The 16,379-nt window shown below is 45.8% G+C and overlaps 1 protein-coding gene across 1 annotated transcript in view; it reads right to left on the bottom strand.

Annotated features, from left to right (window-relative positions):
• LOC310782221 (mitogen-activated protein kinase-binding protein 1-like) overlaps positions 1-16,379 on the bottom strand; it is a gene marked incomplete at both ends in the record, with an annotated part of 43,818 nt that overhangs the window by 3,939 nt on the left and 23,500 nt on the right. The window contains 15 exons of the mRNA XM_083642903.1: positions 1,009-1,224; positions 2,219-2,301; positions 2,942-3,133; positions 4,633-4,760; positions 5,362-5,492; positions 5,637-5,825; positions 5,994-6,031; positions 6,484-6,620; positions 7,736-7,837; positions 8,234-8,297; positions 8,686-8,797; positions 9,411-9,486; positions 9,697-9,818; positions 14,278-14,348; positions 15,565-15,690. Coding sequence (XP_083499029.1) covers positions 1,009-1,224; positions 2,219-2,301; positions 2,942-3,133; positions 4,633-4,760; positions 5,362-5,492; positions 5,637-5,825; positions 5,994-6,031; positions 6,484-6,620; positions 7,736-7,837; positions 8,234-8,297; positions 8,686-8,797; positions 9,411-9,486; positions 9,697-9,818; positions 14,278-14,348; positions 15,565-15,690 — 1,787 coding nt within the window. The remainder of the gene's footprint in view (positions 1-1,008; positions 1,225-2,218; positions 2,302-2,941; positions 3,134-4,632; positions 4,761-5,361; positions 5,493-5,636; positions 5,826-5,993; positions 6,032-6,483; positions 6,621-7,735; positions 7,838-8,233; positions 8,298-8,685; positions 8,798-9,410; positions 9,487-9,696; positions 9,819-14,277; positions 14,349-15,564; positions 15,691-16,379) is intronic.

Raw genomic sequence — 16,379 nt, 5'->3', positions numbered from 1 at the left:
ATCTAAAATATAGAGACAACTGGAGCACACCAAGATTGTGTTCAGTTCGGGCCAAATTAGCCTAAATTTACTCAAATCAACACAGGCATCAGATCATTCCACAGTATTAGCATCACCAAGATAATTATATTCTACAAATATTTTCAGTTGAGAGAAATTATTCCACAATAAGACCAGCGGAAAATAAGTTAACACATTTCACATGCAGTATTTGGATGAATATGGGGAATTTTTGTGTATAAAAAAAGAGTTCACTAAAGTAGTTCATTCACAAATCTGAGACGATGAAACGTACTGTCTGAAGACAGATTGTCGGCAGACTGTGACTTGTGTAGACCTGCTGCTCTGTCCACCAGCAGGGTCCCTGAAGTCCTCTTCTTCTGGTGCCACGACAGCAGTGCAGAGTCCCTCTCTGGAGCAGCCGCGCCCACCCTGCTGAGATACAGCCAATAGCTTTAATGCCACTAAACACAATCAGGTATGGCAGTGAACACACAGCATCTCATTAGAAAGCTTCACACTAACTAACTAACAAGACAGCGGGGAGTGTCTTGTGATGATGTCACAATGTCTATGACAGGGGTGGGCAATTATTTTTCCACCCAGGGGTCTCCCACCCAGGAGTCTCCCACCCAGGAGTTTCCCACCCAGGGGTCTCCCACCCAGGAGTCTCCCACCCAGGAGTCTCCCACCCCACAAAAAATCGGCAATTAAAGTTTTTTTGTACTCCTGAGCAAAACAAGGAAGCCATTGAGAATTAGCGAGAAGAAACATGTGGATCTAGCTGTCAGTGAAGTAAGTTGGAGTGTTCATCTTCCGTATATATGATCTTTGTGTGCAACACGCGACCATGCACGCGACATAGGAGAACGCCAGGATTGGGGGGGGGGGGGGGGGGGGTTTGTTTGGCTTCTGTCAGCAGCCACACTGCTGACAGAATTCGAATTAAGGGAGAGTTGTAAACTAGCACATTCCTCCGATACATGTGCAGTCGCCGCTTCTTTTTACCTGACAGCGAGGGATTTCACCGGCATTCCCCCGGACGCCCCCTGCCCTGTTCTGTGTTCTCTTACTTATGTGTCTCTGTCCTGCCGAGGGACATGGGGGTCTTGTCTTATGTGTCTCTGTCCTGCCGAGGGACATGGGGGTCTTGTCTTCTGTCTGTCTGACTCTGCCCCGGCCATCTTCCATCAAGGGCCGTACTCTGGACACCGGAGGCTTAAACTGGAATTATGCTTCCCGCATCGGCGAGGACCGCGAGTGTCCGTGTGGAAAAGTGACGTCATAACAGCCGGCACGCCCCTCCGCAAGGCTCCCGTGCGGACGGTATTCGCGTGGCCGTGCACACCCGGAATTTTGTAACTACGCGGACGCGGCTGGGCGGACAAAGTGGAGTTTTCCAGACTCCCGCTCACTTCCACGAGCAGAAACCCGCACAGAGTATAAAAGCTCCACACGTTTTCTCCTCAGGATTCCGTGTCTCTCATTTCTGTGCGGCCGAGCCAAACGTCAAGCATATTCCCAGCTTGAGCAGAGTGGCTGCCCAGTTCCTTGTCATGTGCTTTGGCAAATAGAGGCCCCCTCCTAGGGAGAAGTCCGAGTGATGAGAGCAGATAAGTAGATTACACACTGTATTCCACCGTAATAGTGGCATCATATGGGCGGCTGTGGCTCAGGAGGTAGAGCGGGTCGTCCACGAATCAGAAGGTCGGTGGTTCGATCCTCGGCTCCTCCAGTCCGCATGTCGAAGTGTCCTTGGGCAAGACACTGAACCCCAAATTGCTCCCGATGGCTGTGCCGCCTTCGGTGTGTGAATGGGTGAATGTAGGCACATTGTAAAGCGCTTTGGATAAAAGCGCTATATAAATGCAGTCCATTTACCATTTAACATCCATCATACAGGCAGCGTGTCAGTGCTCTTTACAGCTTAAAAAGTCCTGCTACCCAATCCAAATCTGCCATCCTGAATAAGGCCTTTTGTCTTTCACATTGCAAAGGCCTATGTCCACCAGCTGCGGTACGGCTCCGTGCTGCTGCCTGAACAGACCCACACGCATGTCATCTCGTCAGACGCATGCGGATCCGACAAATATAGAAAAGGTGCGTATTCTTTTTGCGTACCGCATATATTGCCCATCTATTAACATGGGCGCGAGTCTGTTCCGGCAGTCTTAGCGGAGCTGCACACAGCTCTGCTAAGAGTGGTATGAGTTCACACTCTCAAACAGTACCTGTTGCTGTGCTCTCTGGCCAGGAAGCGGGACGATATCGAGTGCCTCCTCGGGACGCTGTGCTGCTCAGCTGTGGAGGGCGGGGCAGAGAGACAGAAAGAGGAGGAAAACAGAGAGACAGACAGACAGACAGACAGACAGACAGACAGACAGACAGACAGAAAGACAGAAAGACAAAGAATGAGAGAAACAGAGAGGGGAGGGAAATTGAGAGGTTAATGGACATTTTGTGTCAAATACCCGGTAGCAATTGAGGTGTCCCCCACAGACAGACGGACACTTTGCATTCTTCTTATAGGATATGGTTTATGTCTGAGTGTGAGTCTCTGAGCTTGTGTGTGTGTGTGTGTGTGTGTGTGTGTGTGTGTGTGTGTGTGTGTGTGTGTGTGTGTGTGTGTGTGTGTGTGTTGTTTGTGTGATTCAAGATTCAAGATTCAAGTTTATTAAGTGTCCCAAAAGGGCAATTTGGGTTGCAAAAAGCGTAATACGAGTACATACATAATAACAGATAAGACAAATAAAAACATTATAAGAACAGTCTAGAGCAGCAGTTTAAAGTGCAGCGCAACAGTTAAAGTGCAAATATGACAACTGTAGCAGCGATCTAAAGTGCACAGTAGAGATTTAAGGTGCACAGTAGCAAAGTGCAGTGTGTGTAGGTGTGTGTACATACTGTATGTGTGTGTGTGTGTGTGTCTGTCTTGTCTTACCCATGTCGCTGTTATCTGCCAGCGTCTCAAAGTTGTGCTTGAGGAAGTCCTCCTGGCTGTGGTGGTGAGCATCGGTCACTGTCCTCAGAGCCTCGTCCATACTCGTCACTGGTGCCTTGCGCTCCTCTTCCTCCCTCCCTCCACTGTCCTCCTCAGAGCTGTCCTGGCTCAGCCACGCCATGTTCTCGCAATCTGAGAGCCGAAGAAGAAAAGGTCAAAGGTCAGACATAAATGACGCCTGTGCATCAGACAGGAAAACCCTTTACAAACCCCCCTTGACCTTTGGTACACCGACGACTACATACTGTATGTGCTAGCTGCTAGATACTAGATCATCCTTAACAAATGGGCAGCCAGGCATGTGGTACTATTACAGTATATTACCGTATTTACAGTATATTACATTATATTGGGGCAGTGGTGGCCCAACGGTTAGAGAAGCGAGCTTGTGACCAGAAGGTCGTCGGTTCAATCCCCGGGACCGGCAGGATAAATCTGGGTGGGGAAAGTGAAAAGGCAGCGCTTGCCCCTCCCTCATTACCACCACTGAGGTGCCCTTGAGCAAGGCCCTTAACCCCAACTGCTCCAGTGGAGCTGCTCAGTGGCCAACAGATCAGACTGTGGTTGTACTGGTCAGCTTCCAGGTGTGAATGTGTGTGTGAATGTGAAAAAGAGAGCAATGCTCTCAGTGAGACTCCCCCTGTATAAATAAAGGTAAAACAAACAAAAAAAAACCCGTCTGAAACTGAAAAAAGCCTTTGAGTGTGTAAGTCCAAATCAGCTCTATGTTGAGGAGACATCATGACTTTCAAATATACAGTATTTTAGTTTTCCGAGTTGGGAAGTTGGGGAGCTCTGGAGGGGGGACGGGAGAGGGTAAGATACAATGTAGGGAAACGGTGGACGGATAAATCCAGAAGGAGGCGGTAATGCAACATAAAGGATGCCAACTGCCAATAAAACACCACAGAAGAAGAAGTTTTCCATTTTCCCTCCAGCACTTGACACATTATGAGAAGACGTTGCAAAGTTGCAACATAGGAAATGAGCAAACCAAAATACAGCATGTCCTGGCGTGCCTTTGACATTGCTTATTTAACATGACTTCAACTTTGTTCTATTTTATCTAACGCTTATTCTACCTTTCTACTCGTTGCACACGTTGTGTTGTTGTGTTGGCATCAGCTAAACGCCAGAAATATGAAATTGTCAAACAGTTAGTGTAGGAGAGGACTGGCCATCTATAAAACATCAAATCTTCTGCTCTAGTGGCACTTTTCAGATCATACTCTGTATTTGTATTGTTATTCAAATGGTGCTTTCATTACCAGTGTGCGACAGTATGAAGATTCTTCCACATTTTATGTAATGGCATAATTAATTTCCTTTGATTTGATGCAGTGAGGGATCATTCAAACCAATGGGATATGAGTCAGGGAGAGAAAAGCTATTGTATTTGGTGGGAAGGGTGCGCATGGGCAGGAGTGTAAAAAAATAAATAAAATCTGGTGGTTTTTATTAGGTCACAATGAAAAAGATGACCCTGTATTCCAGGAAGTAAAAGTAATGGGAGTTCATTTCATGGGGAATTTAACAGTTTTTTGTTTGTTTTTGAGAAAATTGCTTTACAAGTCTTTACAAGGCTTTACATGTTTATGATCATTACTGTCATCCCAGTAATAAGGCCTCACCATCCAGGACACCATCAGCACTGCCCTGCCTGCTCTCATAGCCCACAGAGCAGGCGCTGTCCGGGCTGAGGCTGGCGCCGCTCCCTCGCCCCCGCATCCTGCAGTGCTGCTCCTTCACCGTGTAAACACTGGCGTACGTACGGAACGAGAGAGGGGCGACCGAGGAATGAAAACAATGGAAAAGAAGGAGAGAGAGAGAAAGAGAGAGAGAGAGAGGAACATTAAACTGAGAATAATAAAAGTGCTTTTGTGCTTGTGTGTCATTATAGAGAGCCAAAGTGGAACGCCACTTCCTGCTTCAGCACTGTACCAGAGGTTTTCATCCGCCATTTATTTTCCCATAGCCATTTCGTAAAATGCTTATAAAAATAGTTTTACTTGGTCAAACCAAACGGTTCAGATATATTTAGAAACAGGAGAGGTCGCGTAACATTTCACTCGGACCAAAGCGTTTAAAAGAGATGCGGGTTTAAAGAAAATATTTTTTCAATGTTGTTTTTTAAAGTTTTGGTCCGAGTGAAATGTTCTATGGTCTCTCCCGATTCTAAATATGAACCGTTTGGTTTGAACAAGTAAAACTACTTTTATAAGCATTTTACGAAATGTCTATGGGAAAACAAATTGTGGAAGAAAATCTCTGGTACAGTGCTGAAGCAGGAAGTGGCGTTCACTTTGCCTCTCTATTACCATGGCTTATGTGAAGCCTGGAGTGCCAGGCAGTGATGTTACCTGCCCTGTAGACTTCTACGCTCATCAACCCCCTCGGGGTAGAGCACGCCTCCATCGCTCCCCTTGGTGCCCTTGGAGGTGCGTGAGGTCTTTTGCCACGGCAGACGCGTCTTAGGTCTCTCCTCCAACTGCTGTTATCATCATCAGAATGAGAGGGGGGCAGAGAGAGAGAGCAGATGATTGACTGGCTGAGGTCTGCGCCATTGTTGCTATTTCAATCATTCACACACAACGACACACATCTATCTCTCTCTCTCTTTCCCCTCCCTGCACACCGTGGGCACCTTGAGGCTGCTGCATCTGTCTCTGTCCTGCGGGGGGCAGGCTAGGGGGCTTTTCTTGTGGGAGAAGGTTTCCAGCTGCCGCAGGTCCAGCATGGACTTGACCACCAGCTCCAGAGAGCCCATGCGTTGGGACCATTGCCTCCGAGGACGCCTAGTGCTGTCGGCGCTGTTGCCTCCATGCTGGAAAACAGATGTTTGAAGATGCACCCATGGAGTCAACACAGAAGACGGTTTAAGACGTGTTAATGACTTCAAAAGGAGAGAGAATAATCTGTACACATATACTGTATAACACGTATACTGTATAACACGTATACTGTATAACACGTATACTGTATAACCACCAACCTTTGTCAACTCGCATTCCTGTCCTTCATCTGAGCAACCTGTGGTACGAAAGAGCACAATAATCAGAACTTTTATCATTCAAGCAGCTACGAGGAACTTTCATTTTGTGTTGATTGTAGCGGTGCCCCGTGGACAAAAGTGGTACCGTTTGCCCGGAACGGGGAAAAAAAAGAATTTCCTGAACACGAGGCTCCTCCCGCTGTCTCCGCCCAGCCATCCGAGCCCCGGCAGGCCAGGCAGGGCTTCTCAGAGTCTCTTGGCCCCCCTCCATCGGGGAAGTCAGAGGTCACGGTCGGCTACAGAGCAACCAGGGGAAGGATGCCTTGTTGAAGGAAACACTTCGGGCAGGACAGATGCTTGCCGGCATGGGGCTCGCACCCGTCCTCCAGTTGAAGGACAGTTTCCCTACTCACGATGCCACCCAGCTGTATAAACCATTCATATTCTCCTTTTCATGTACAGTAGAACTTCCTTCCCCATCAGACAGTACCTGTGTCCTCTCCGTGGCTGCTGTCAGAGGAGGTGTTGCTCTCGTCGGGGTCGTGGCTCTCTGCGCCGTCCTCCTCGTGCTCGCGGTCGCTGTCAGAGGACAGAAGGCCCGCGACAGGGGCGCTGTCCACCTCTCTCCTGAAGTCATGAACAAAGTCACATCTCTGCAGGACGCAGCGCGTGGGAGGATCATCACACTGTTCCCCCCCCAGTTCCCCTCCCCCCGCTGAACAAGCGCCCTGACCGACCCCACTAGTGGCAGCGACCAGGGCATATACGCCTTAATCCGGCTTCCCACACACACAGACACGGCCAATTGTGCCTGTATGGACGCCCGACCAAGCCAGAGGTAATACGGGGGCTCGAACCTGCGACCCTCGTGTTGGTAGGCAGGGAATCTACTGCCATGGGCGATTATATGTTTGTGCACTGGCTGCACATGCAACCCCTAGTGGCCAGATTTTTTTTTTAACCTTTTATTTAAACCTTAAACAGGGGGAGTCTCACTGAGAGCAATGCTCTCTTTTTCAGGAGTGCCCTGTTCACATTCACACACACATTCATACCTGGAAGCTGACCAGTACAACGTCACCTGACTGCAGCTTGGGTAAAGTTGCATCTACTGTAGGTGTCATTCAGCATATTGTGATATGTTGTTGGAGAATGTGTTGTCATATCCTACTATAGCATTCAGTGTCTCCTATACAGTTATCTATTTGTGGAGGTACACCACAATAGATTTTGAGCACCACAAATAGATTTTGACTGCCACATATTAATTTCAAGTAGTTGACTGCAAACACCTGCTTTAGGAGCCCACTAGATGGTGCTCTGAGGCCCACCAGTGGGCCGCGGTTCAGTGGTTGGGAAACACTAACATGCAGATAGAATAGGCTATATAAGGAGACAATTATTTTTTCATCACTGTAAAGCCACAGCATAGTGAAGAGGATATTAATGTGATGTGTGTAGTTCTTCATATCTACTAGCCTCTTCATTTTGCTCTCAGAGTGCCCCAGATGAATGCATTTTATTTTAAAATTTACAAAATATCTTTAGCCCCCCCTGGAGACCCCCCTACCGGAGTAATATTGACTTCTGGGTGGTGCAACCCCTGTTTGGAAGGTCTATAATCACCTATGTCTACTGCTGCACTACCCGTTGTGCGTGTGTCTTATGCATGTATGTCTGTGTGTCTGCGTGTATTTGTGTCTGTGTGTGTGTGTGTGTGTGTGTGTGTGTGTGTGTGTTACCTGAGAGTGCAGGGTGGTGTGTTGGAGATGTGTCTGAGCTGGGAGAGCCTCTCCCTCATGTTGATGGTCAGCTCTGGAGCCAGTCGCCATACAAAGATACAGCTGGGGGGATACAAGCATTCAAGCATTGGAACTTAAAGATCGCGTCACCTTTACTAAGGAAGAAACTTCTTGTTTGTACATGTGATTGCCAGTTCATTTCTTCTAGCAGTGGTACTGTAGGTGAAGGTCATTTTTGGTTTTGATTGTGGTTCTGCTTCTTCCCTGTTTTGGTTGTTTTTTTTGGGGGGGGGAAACACATCTATCACCGTCTGAGTTATAATGATATTTTCAAATAGTAGATTTTCTCCTGCACGTGTAACAGATTACTGCCTGCGGTGTCGCATCACTGCTGGTGAATTTGGGAGAAGCACAGGTGCGACCACACACACTGGCCACTGCGTCTTACCTGTCTCCCGACACAGGTGCGACCACACACACACTGACACTGCGTCTTACCTGTCTCCTGACACAGAAATCAAATGCTTGCAGTCGTTGGTAAACTTCATCCCAGTGACAATCTCTGAAAAGAAACAGAAAGATGGCTTCTTATTTTGATTTTACTCTTGGATAGGAGTTATATTATGAATCACATACTGTAAATCACTTTGCCAACTGTTATAATGTGCGTGCGTACGTGCGTGGGTGTGTGTGTGTGTGTGCGTGTGTGTGTGTGTGTGTGTGTGTGTGTGTGTGTGTGTGTGCGTGCGTGCGTGTGTGTGTGTATGGGTGTGTGGGTGGCGTGCACGTGTGTGTGTGTGTGTGTGGGTGTGTGTGTGTGTGTGTGCGTGTGTGTGTGTGTGTGTGTGCGTGCGTGTGTGTGTATGCGTGTGTGTGGGTGGCGTGCACGTGTGTGTGTGTGTGTGTGTGTGTGTGTGTGTGGGTGGCGTGCACGTGTGTGTGTGTGTTACCAGAGTGTCCACACATAGTGGCGACACACTTCCCAGTGTGGAAGTCCAGGATGTTGATGGTCTTATCAGAGCAGCTGGTGGCCACATACTGACCAGAAGGGTCTGTCTGAACCTGCCAGTCCAAAATACAAAACACAAACAGAAATATAAATATACATACAAATATACATATAAATATGTATAAATATGTTTAAAAAAAAACATAAATGTATATAAAATATATATTCACACTAGCCAGATCTAACCTGGTCCAAATAGTGGTTGAACATATTTTGGGTACTCAGGGAAAAAGGAGCAAATGATGTATCCATGTTTGACTTCAAGTTTCTTGGAAAATAAATCAAGTAGAGTTGCTCAAATAGCTGAACCCAGAGCCATATAATAGAAGAGTTGCGACATCTCCATTGACTCCAATGGACCAGTTTTTTTTTTTTACCTCACAAAAGTTCCCGGTGAGGTTCCTTGATTAAACAGCGCTGCCGAGTTGCAGCAAAATGGACTCAAATTGGAATTGGATAAAGAATCAAATTGTATATTACCAGCTTTATTTCATGCATTCAAGCGAGCCTCCTTCCTAGCTACTGAGTCACGCATTTTGGACCTCCGCTGGCACCACTCTCTTACTAGACTGCTCTGGCTGAACCTATACGCTTAATATATTATTGGGGAAGAAAATAATTCTGTATTGCTGTTGGCTAAGGGAAAGTTTTATATATATACGCTACCCGGAGCAGACTGCCATCTTCACCCAGCGATCCTTTGTAGAGCTTCTTCTGTTTGCCGCTGCTGATGTTGAAGATCCTGGAGACAGACGGGGAGGAGAAGACAGCCTGAGCAAGACAGCGAGGCGTAACGGGACCTCAGAAGATCTCAAGAAACACATCGGATTTCAAATTTTAAAAGGTTGATCGTTTCTCTAAGAGGCCTTTTCTCTTTGATAACCTGTGTCTCTGTTGAGAGTAATAAATAGCCCAGAGACACTTTCTCACGTACACATTCACACAGACTCACCTGATGCAGCGGTCCTGGCACCCGACAGCGGCGTACTTGCAGGTGGGCTCTATGGCCATGTCGTACAGCGTGCTCTTCCTCACCACGTGGTGAGAGCGCCTGAACTCGGTTCCTCTGTCCGTCTGCAGGGAGAAGAAACGCATCAGCCAGCTTAGTGCTGCTGAGGAGGAGGAGGACAGCTGCCATAGCTTCAATAGATGATGGGAAGGTCAATGATAAGATACAAAAACTATAAATGAAATCATAGTCATTTTAATTGAGGATCAGAGCATACATAGTATTCTCTGTGAATTGGTACGACTGTTTTGTTTTCTCAACTACAGTATTTGTGTCTGTGGGTCGTCTTCAGCGTCTCTCATTGACAAATGGATAAATGAGCAACAGTGACACTTGATCTTTCAGCTCACTGACATTGAAGCCCACTTTGGAGGAGTCATTTGATTACCATTAAAGATGAAAGATTTCCTTTCATGTCTTTGTACAGCACAAGCAAATATATCCTCTGCATTTGGCCCATCCTAGACACAACAATGGGAACCATGGGCAGCCGCAGTACAGTGCAGTACAGTACAGTACACTACAGGACAGTACAGTACAGTACAGTACAGGACACGACAGTACAGTACAGTACAGGACAGGACAGTACAGTACAGTACAGTACAGTACAGTACAGGACAGGACAGTACAGTACAGTACAGGACAGGACAGGACAGTACAGTACAGGACAGGACAGTACAGGACAGTACAGTACAGTACAGGACAGGACAGTACAGTACAGTACAGTACAGTACAGTACAGGACAGGACAGTACAGTACAGTAAAGGACAGGACAGTACAGTACAGTACAGTACAGTACAGGACAGGACAGTACAGTACAGTACAGGACAGGACAGGACAGGACAGGACAGTACAGTACAGGACACGACAGGACAGTACAGTACAGTACAGTACAGTACAGGACAGTACAGTACAGTACAGGACAGGACAGTACAGTACAGTACAGGACAGGACAGTACAGTACAGTACAGTACAGGACAGGACAGTACAGTACAGTACAGTACAGGACAGGACAGGACAGGACAGTACAGTACAGGACACGACAGTACAGTACAGTACAGTACAGTACAGTACAGGACACGACAGTACAGTACAGTACAGTACAGTACAGTACAGTACAGGACACGACAGTACAGTACAGTACAGGACAGGACAGGACAGGACAGTACAGTACAGTACAGTACAGGACACGACAGTACAGTACAGTACAGGACACGACAGTACAGTACAGTACAGTACAGGACAGTACAGTACAGTACAGTACAGTACAGTACAGGACACGACAGTACAGTACAGTACAGTACAGGACAGGACAGGACAGTACAGTACAGTACAGTACAGTACAGGACACGACAGTACAGTACAGTACAGTACAGTGCAGTACACTACAGTACAGTACAGTACAGTACAGTACAGGACAGTACAGGACAGTACAACTCCAGTTCATTTGAGTATTACAGTAACCTAACATACATGTCTTTAGTAAACTACTGTAATTATTATAATAATATAATATACCGTAAATTCCGGACTATAAGGCGCACCGGCGTATAAGCCGCACCTGCAAAGTTGACTGTTTTTTACATATATAAGCCGCACCGGACTATAAGCCGCGGGTGTTTTAATGGGTTTTTTTTTTTTTTTTTTTTTTGTGTTTTAATGTTTAATTACCATATGTAAGGGTTCATGCACAGAGGGGATTGTCGGGAAAGAGATGGCTGTTTGAGGAAGCTCCCATTTATTAACATTTCAACAAAACAACATAACACAACACCACCTGTGTTGTTTTTTACAGTGCACACAGTGTCCGCGGTGTGGTGAAAAGAGGGCAAGAGAGGAAATTAAAACAGAAGTGGATTTATAGTTAGAAAGAATGCTAAAAAAGAGTTTTTTTTTTTTTTTTTTTTTTTTTTTTTTTGAAAAAATCCATAGATAAGCCGCACCGTTATATAAGCCGCAGGGGCCAAAAAAGGCCAAAAAACGGGAAAAAAGCCGCGGCTTATAGTCAGGAATTTACGGTACATATAATATAATAAATAATATAATAATTATAATTATTATATTATTATTATATATATATTACTGGCCTTGTAATGGGGCAAGAGGAGCTGGTTGCTCAGTGATTAGCATCAATTGGGCTATTCGTGGTCATTGAAGTCTAAACTTTACCATCTAAAATGTTGCCACTATTAGATATATTCACAAATACTTATTGCTATTCTTGCAACACAGTAATAGTTACATGTAAACATCAGTTTAAAACATACAGTGAAGCTGTAAATGGTTTGCATTTGCATTGTTTGCAGACATGGGAGCAAAAATGTCCAATACATTCAGTTATCCAAAAGCTGTGATAAGTCTGAATCAGACTTGCTGGGTTTGGGTACTTACCCATAATTGATAATGCTTCAAAATGGCATGAGAGTAAAGCAGCTGCATATGACCATGAATAGATGTCAATGAAAGCTCTGGCTAGTGAATAGATGTGCATTCATCTAAATAGCATGATTTTGTTTAGGACATCACCATCTGCATGTCAAATCCTAAAGACACGATGGTGAAGAAGACATAAGGACATGGACAACGGATGACTTCATTTTTGCGACGATTCATTTAGAATCCCTTCAAAGAAAGGGGGATGATAACAAACTAGACAGAAGATGCTGATTTATGCTCTGTGGAGAGGACAGACTTGTCACAACTGCTTTCCTAAATCACTTCTCAATAAATGGCTGCATATGAGAGGCATATGCCAAGAGAGGTTTTGCTAACAAGCCCTTGTTTGTTCTGAATCGTGGCCTTAACCCATTGATACCTGATGCAGCATTTGTGTGCGTATCCCTTTAAGACCGCGAACCGCGTTAACGCGGTTCGCGGTCTTAAAGGGATACGCACACAAATGAGGGATATACACGCAAATGCTGCATCAGGTATCAATGGGTTAAGTTGATGAAGAATGTTGTACCTCATGCAACTCTGATCATACAGAAAATGACCCAGAAACCCAGATGCTAATCTAGGGGAAATAATGCAGCATACTGTCTCCTTTATCAGGTTTACTGTATAGTATATATAAGTATATACACAGTTATATAAGTATATACACAGTAGAGTAGACTATATAACGTGTAGCCCACAGGCTACTTTAACAGGACATGATGGATAGTCCTCTCTTCACAGATAGATTTAGTGGCTCACTAGTGTGTTGTAGAGCGAACGCACGTGTGCTTTCAAACTTTGCTCCGATGATACGAAAATCAATGTCAAATTCATTCATAATTCATTGATTAATCCTGGCTCCCCTGGCCAGTGACACTTAGGAATAGACTAGGTGACAACCAAGTATAGTTTGGTGACAAGCTGGAGAGACAGCTGACGGTCGGAGAGACGACATCCGGTACGGGATGGGATTAGCACCCCACCCTGGCTCTCTCGTGAGGGAGAAATCCACAAACGCTACGGATCAGCCTCCTGAAAATCTGTGCAAAGATCGGCGCGGCCTGGGGTCTTTCAGGCTAGAGCGAGGTGCTCGCCGCAGGCGAATGACGTGCAGCGCACACAGGCCTTCTTGAGGCGTCCTCTCTGCCCATGGTAGGATTGCCTTTTCCCCGGGAGGGTCTGGTGAGATGTAGGAGGAGCCCGGCCTGGAGTCACCCACACAGGGCCTTAGACCCTCCATGCACCGAAGGGTCTTACAATACTGCGGTGTAGGACTAACTCTATTGCAGCGGATTGGGCGTGATCAACCCTTCCGCGGGCAACGTTGCAGACAGAGTAGGAAGGCTGATCCGTGAGCGGCTGCTTCTGGGACGCGGGTCGGGGTCTTAATTGGCCTCGGCTGGGTCTACTGGGCGAGGGTGTATGATGTTGAGAGACCCGAAACACCTTACGACCCCAGCTAACATCACTGATGACACATCCCAGCACATGCTGTAGTATGTATTTTAAATCTAAACTATTACATTTCTACTTGATACAGATAAGCAGCTTCACATTCTTATTTGACTGGAAAAGAAAAGTAATTTGAGGCTAGATTAGCAGCCTCTTTATGCCCACAAGGATTTGTCAGGATTTTTTAAAGAAGATCGTGCATCTCCTCATCAAAATAAAGCAATAAGCTACAAGAGACAATGCTTTTCAAACAGCTAGGAGGCATTGTTAGGCAAAATGCAAAGTGGAGTCTCAAATGGCTTATTGCTTTTATGAAACATTGCTCTGAAAATTATATTTATTTATTTATTTATTTATTTATGTAGTTATTTATTTAGTGTTCCAATGGCATCATTGCAATAAAAAGAAACTTCAATAAATCGACTGCCTTTTATCATTAATACTGAAATACTAACAATAATATCATTACAGTAAGAAAATATAGTCTAGCACTGGTATGAGTAGGGACTTTTTAGTGAGTCCATTCATATTTATATGATCAGTTATGGAGTCACATTATGTGTTTATCGGGGTATTTTACAATGGCTTCAATGGCTTTTATACACGGTGAAGAGGGAGTGACTCTTGTCTTACCCTGTGTGCGGTGTGGAAATACATGCTCTTGTCCGCCCCGCAGCTGATCATCCTCACCTTGCTCTCATTGGCTGAAGAACAACGGAAAAAAAGATGTCATGATGACAAAAAAAATCGTTGGAAAGTTGGAAAGGCTTTCGTACAGCAGTAAGCATTGTAAAAACTATGTCCCCATTAATATAGTCTCACTATATTAATGCAGAGCAGGTCGGAGCCAATGGCAGAGCTTGCAGGGAGCGGAAAGGGATTTTTTCCCCGCTGACGAATGAAATGGACGCCACCAATGGCAGAGCTTATACCAGCAGCCTGTTTCCATGCAGCCAGACTTCTCTCCCTTCATATTACTGATATTTCCCAAACCATTCCTCTTGGGGCGGAGCAACAGCGTGTGGAGAGAGGGAGAGCAAATGAGAGATGTCTGTGCTGTCATGTGACATAAGAGGCGTGTCTCGGGTGCCTGGGTTCAATAATCACAGACAAAAAGAATCCAGCAGGAAGTCACAAACTGATCCAAAAGACGGGAAGAAATCCAAGAGGCCAGCTGACTTTTTTTTAACCCATTGACACCTGATGCAGCATTTGTGTGTATATCCCTCATTTGTGTGCGTATCCCTTTAAGACTGCGAACCGCGTTAATGCGGTCTTAAAGGGATACCCACACAAATGCTGCACCAGGTATCAATGGGTTAATGCAAGGTGCAAAATAGACCAAAAAAAAGTGTAAAGAAAATGTTTTGGACATAAACCATCCTCAGTTCTGCATAGAGAACTAACTCACATGACTTACAGCAGCCATGTCCAAAGTCCGGCCCGGGGGCCAGATGCAGCCCTTTGACCGATCTTAAGTGGCCCTCGGCTTGTCTCTCAAAATAGACTATATGTGGCTCCTCCTCCACACAGTATTGGTTAATCAAGCAAGTTCAAGTTCACATTTTTTCTGTTCACCTAATGATGACACCCCTATCATACAGTTTGTAGATAAGCACCAAGTAGGAACAACACAGGCAGAACTCATGTTTTCAGATGGTAAACAAAATCCTTAGAGTACAATTGTATTGTATGTGATTTTCCCTTTTATTTTTATAATCCACATGATGCGAGAAGCAGCTGGCCGACCCCCTGGTCACTTTAGATGATCTAATCTGGCCCCCATTCAAAACAGTTTGGACACCCCTGACACACAGTATATTATGGTACTTAGCAATTCTTATTTTGCAGGCTTGAGTGAAGACGAAAGTGGAGATTTAGACGAGACAACCTCTGTTGTCGGTGTTTTAAGAGTCTCACCAGCAAAGCGGACGGCTGTGATGGATGAAGAGTGTTGGTCCAGCGTCTGCACCAGACTGTAGTCATCCTCAGCATCCAGCACATGGATCAGCCGGTCCCTGCTAGCTGTGGCCAGCAGCTTGAGACCTGGGAAGGATCCAAATAATCATCATCATAAGACAGACACAGCCCATATGCATCAATACTGTGCATTTACACTGATCCCAACCAGGGGCAGACTGGGATCATAATTCAGGCTGGGCATTAGATACCAAGCAGGCCAGGCCGATACGGGCCAACGCGCGTGCCCGTATCGGCGAAAAATTTGGGCCGTTTGAATCCCAATTTGGGCCATTTGAAGCCAGATTTGGGCCGTTTGAAGCCCAATTTGGGTCGTTTGAAGCCCAACTTGGGTCGTTTGAAGCCAGATTTGGGCCGTTTGAAGCCCAATTTGGGCTGTTTGAAGCCCAATTTGGGCCGTTTGAAGCCAGATTTGGGCCATTTGAAGCCCAATTTGGGCCGTTTGAAGCCCAATTTGGGCCGAGTCCAATTTTACAATGAGATGAAAAGGCAGGAAGTAACACAGGTGCAAGCAGAACATGAATGAGGGTGTCCAACTTCCAAACCATTTGGTGATCCAGTGCCGGGGCCCTCGTTACTGTTTTTCTTAGTTGCACCTGTGTTACTTCCTGCATTTTACACACAAAATGGGTGAATTGGGTGCAAAGTGAAAAAGGCTAAATAACAACATTAGCATAACAAATAGCAACCCAGGTGGTGCCATTCACACTGAAACCGACCCTGGTCCGAGTCGGCCAACCTGGGTTAACCCTCTC

This window comes from Poromitra crassiceps (genome assembly GCF_964638095.1).
Source record: "Poromitra crassiceps genome assembly, chromosome: 9".
Lineage (NCBI taxonomy): Eukaryota > Metazoa > Chordata > Actinopteri > Beryciformes > Melamphaidae > Poromitra > Poromitra crassiceps.
The sequence above is the reverse complement of the archived record's forward strand: the minus strand, read 5'-3'. Positions and strand labels throughout refer to the sequence as shown.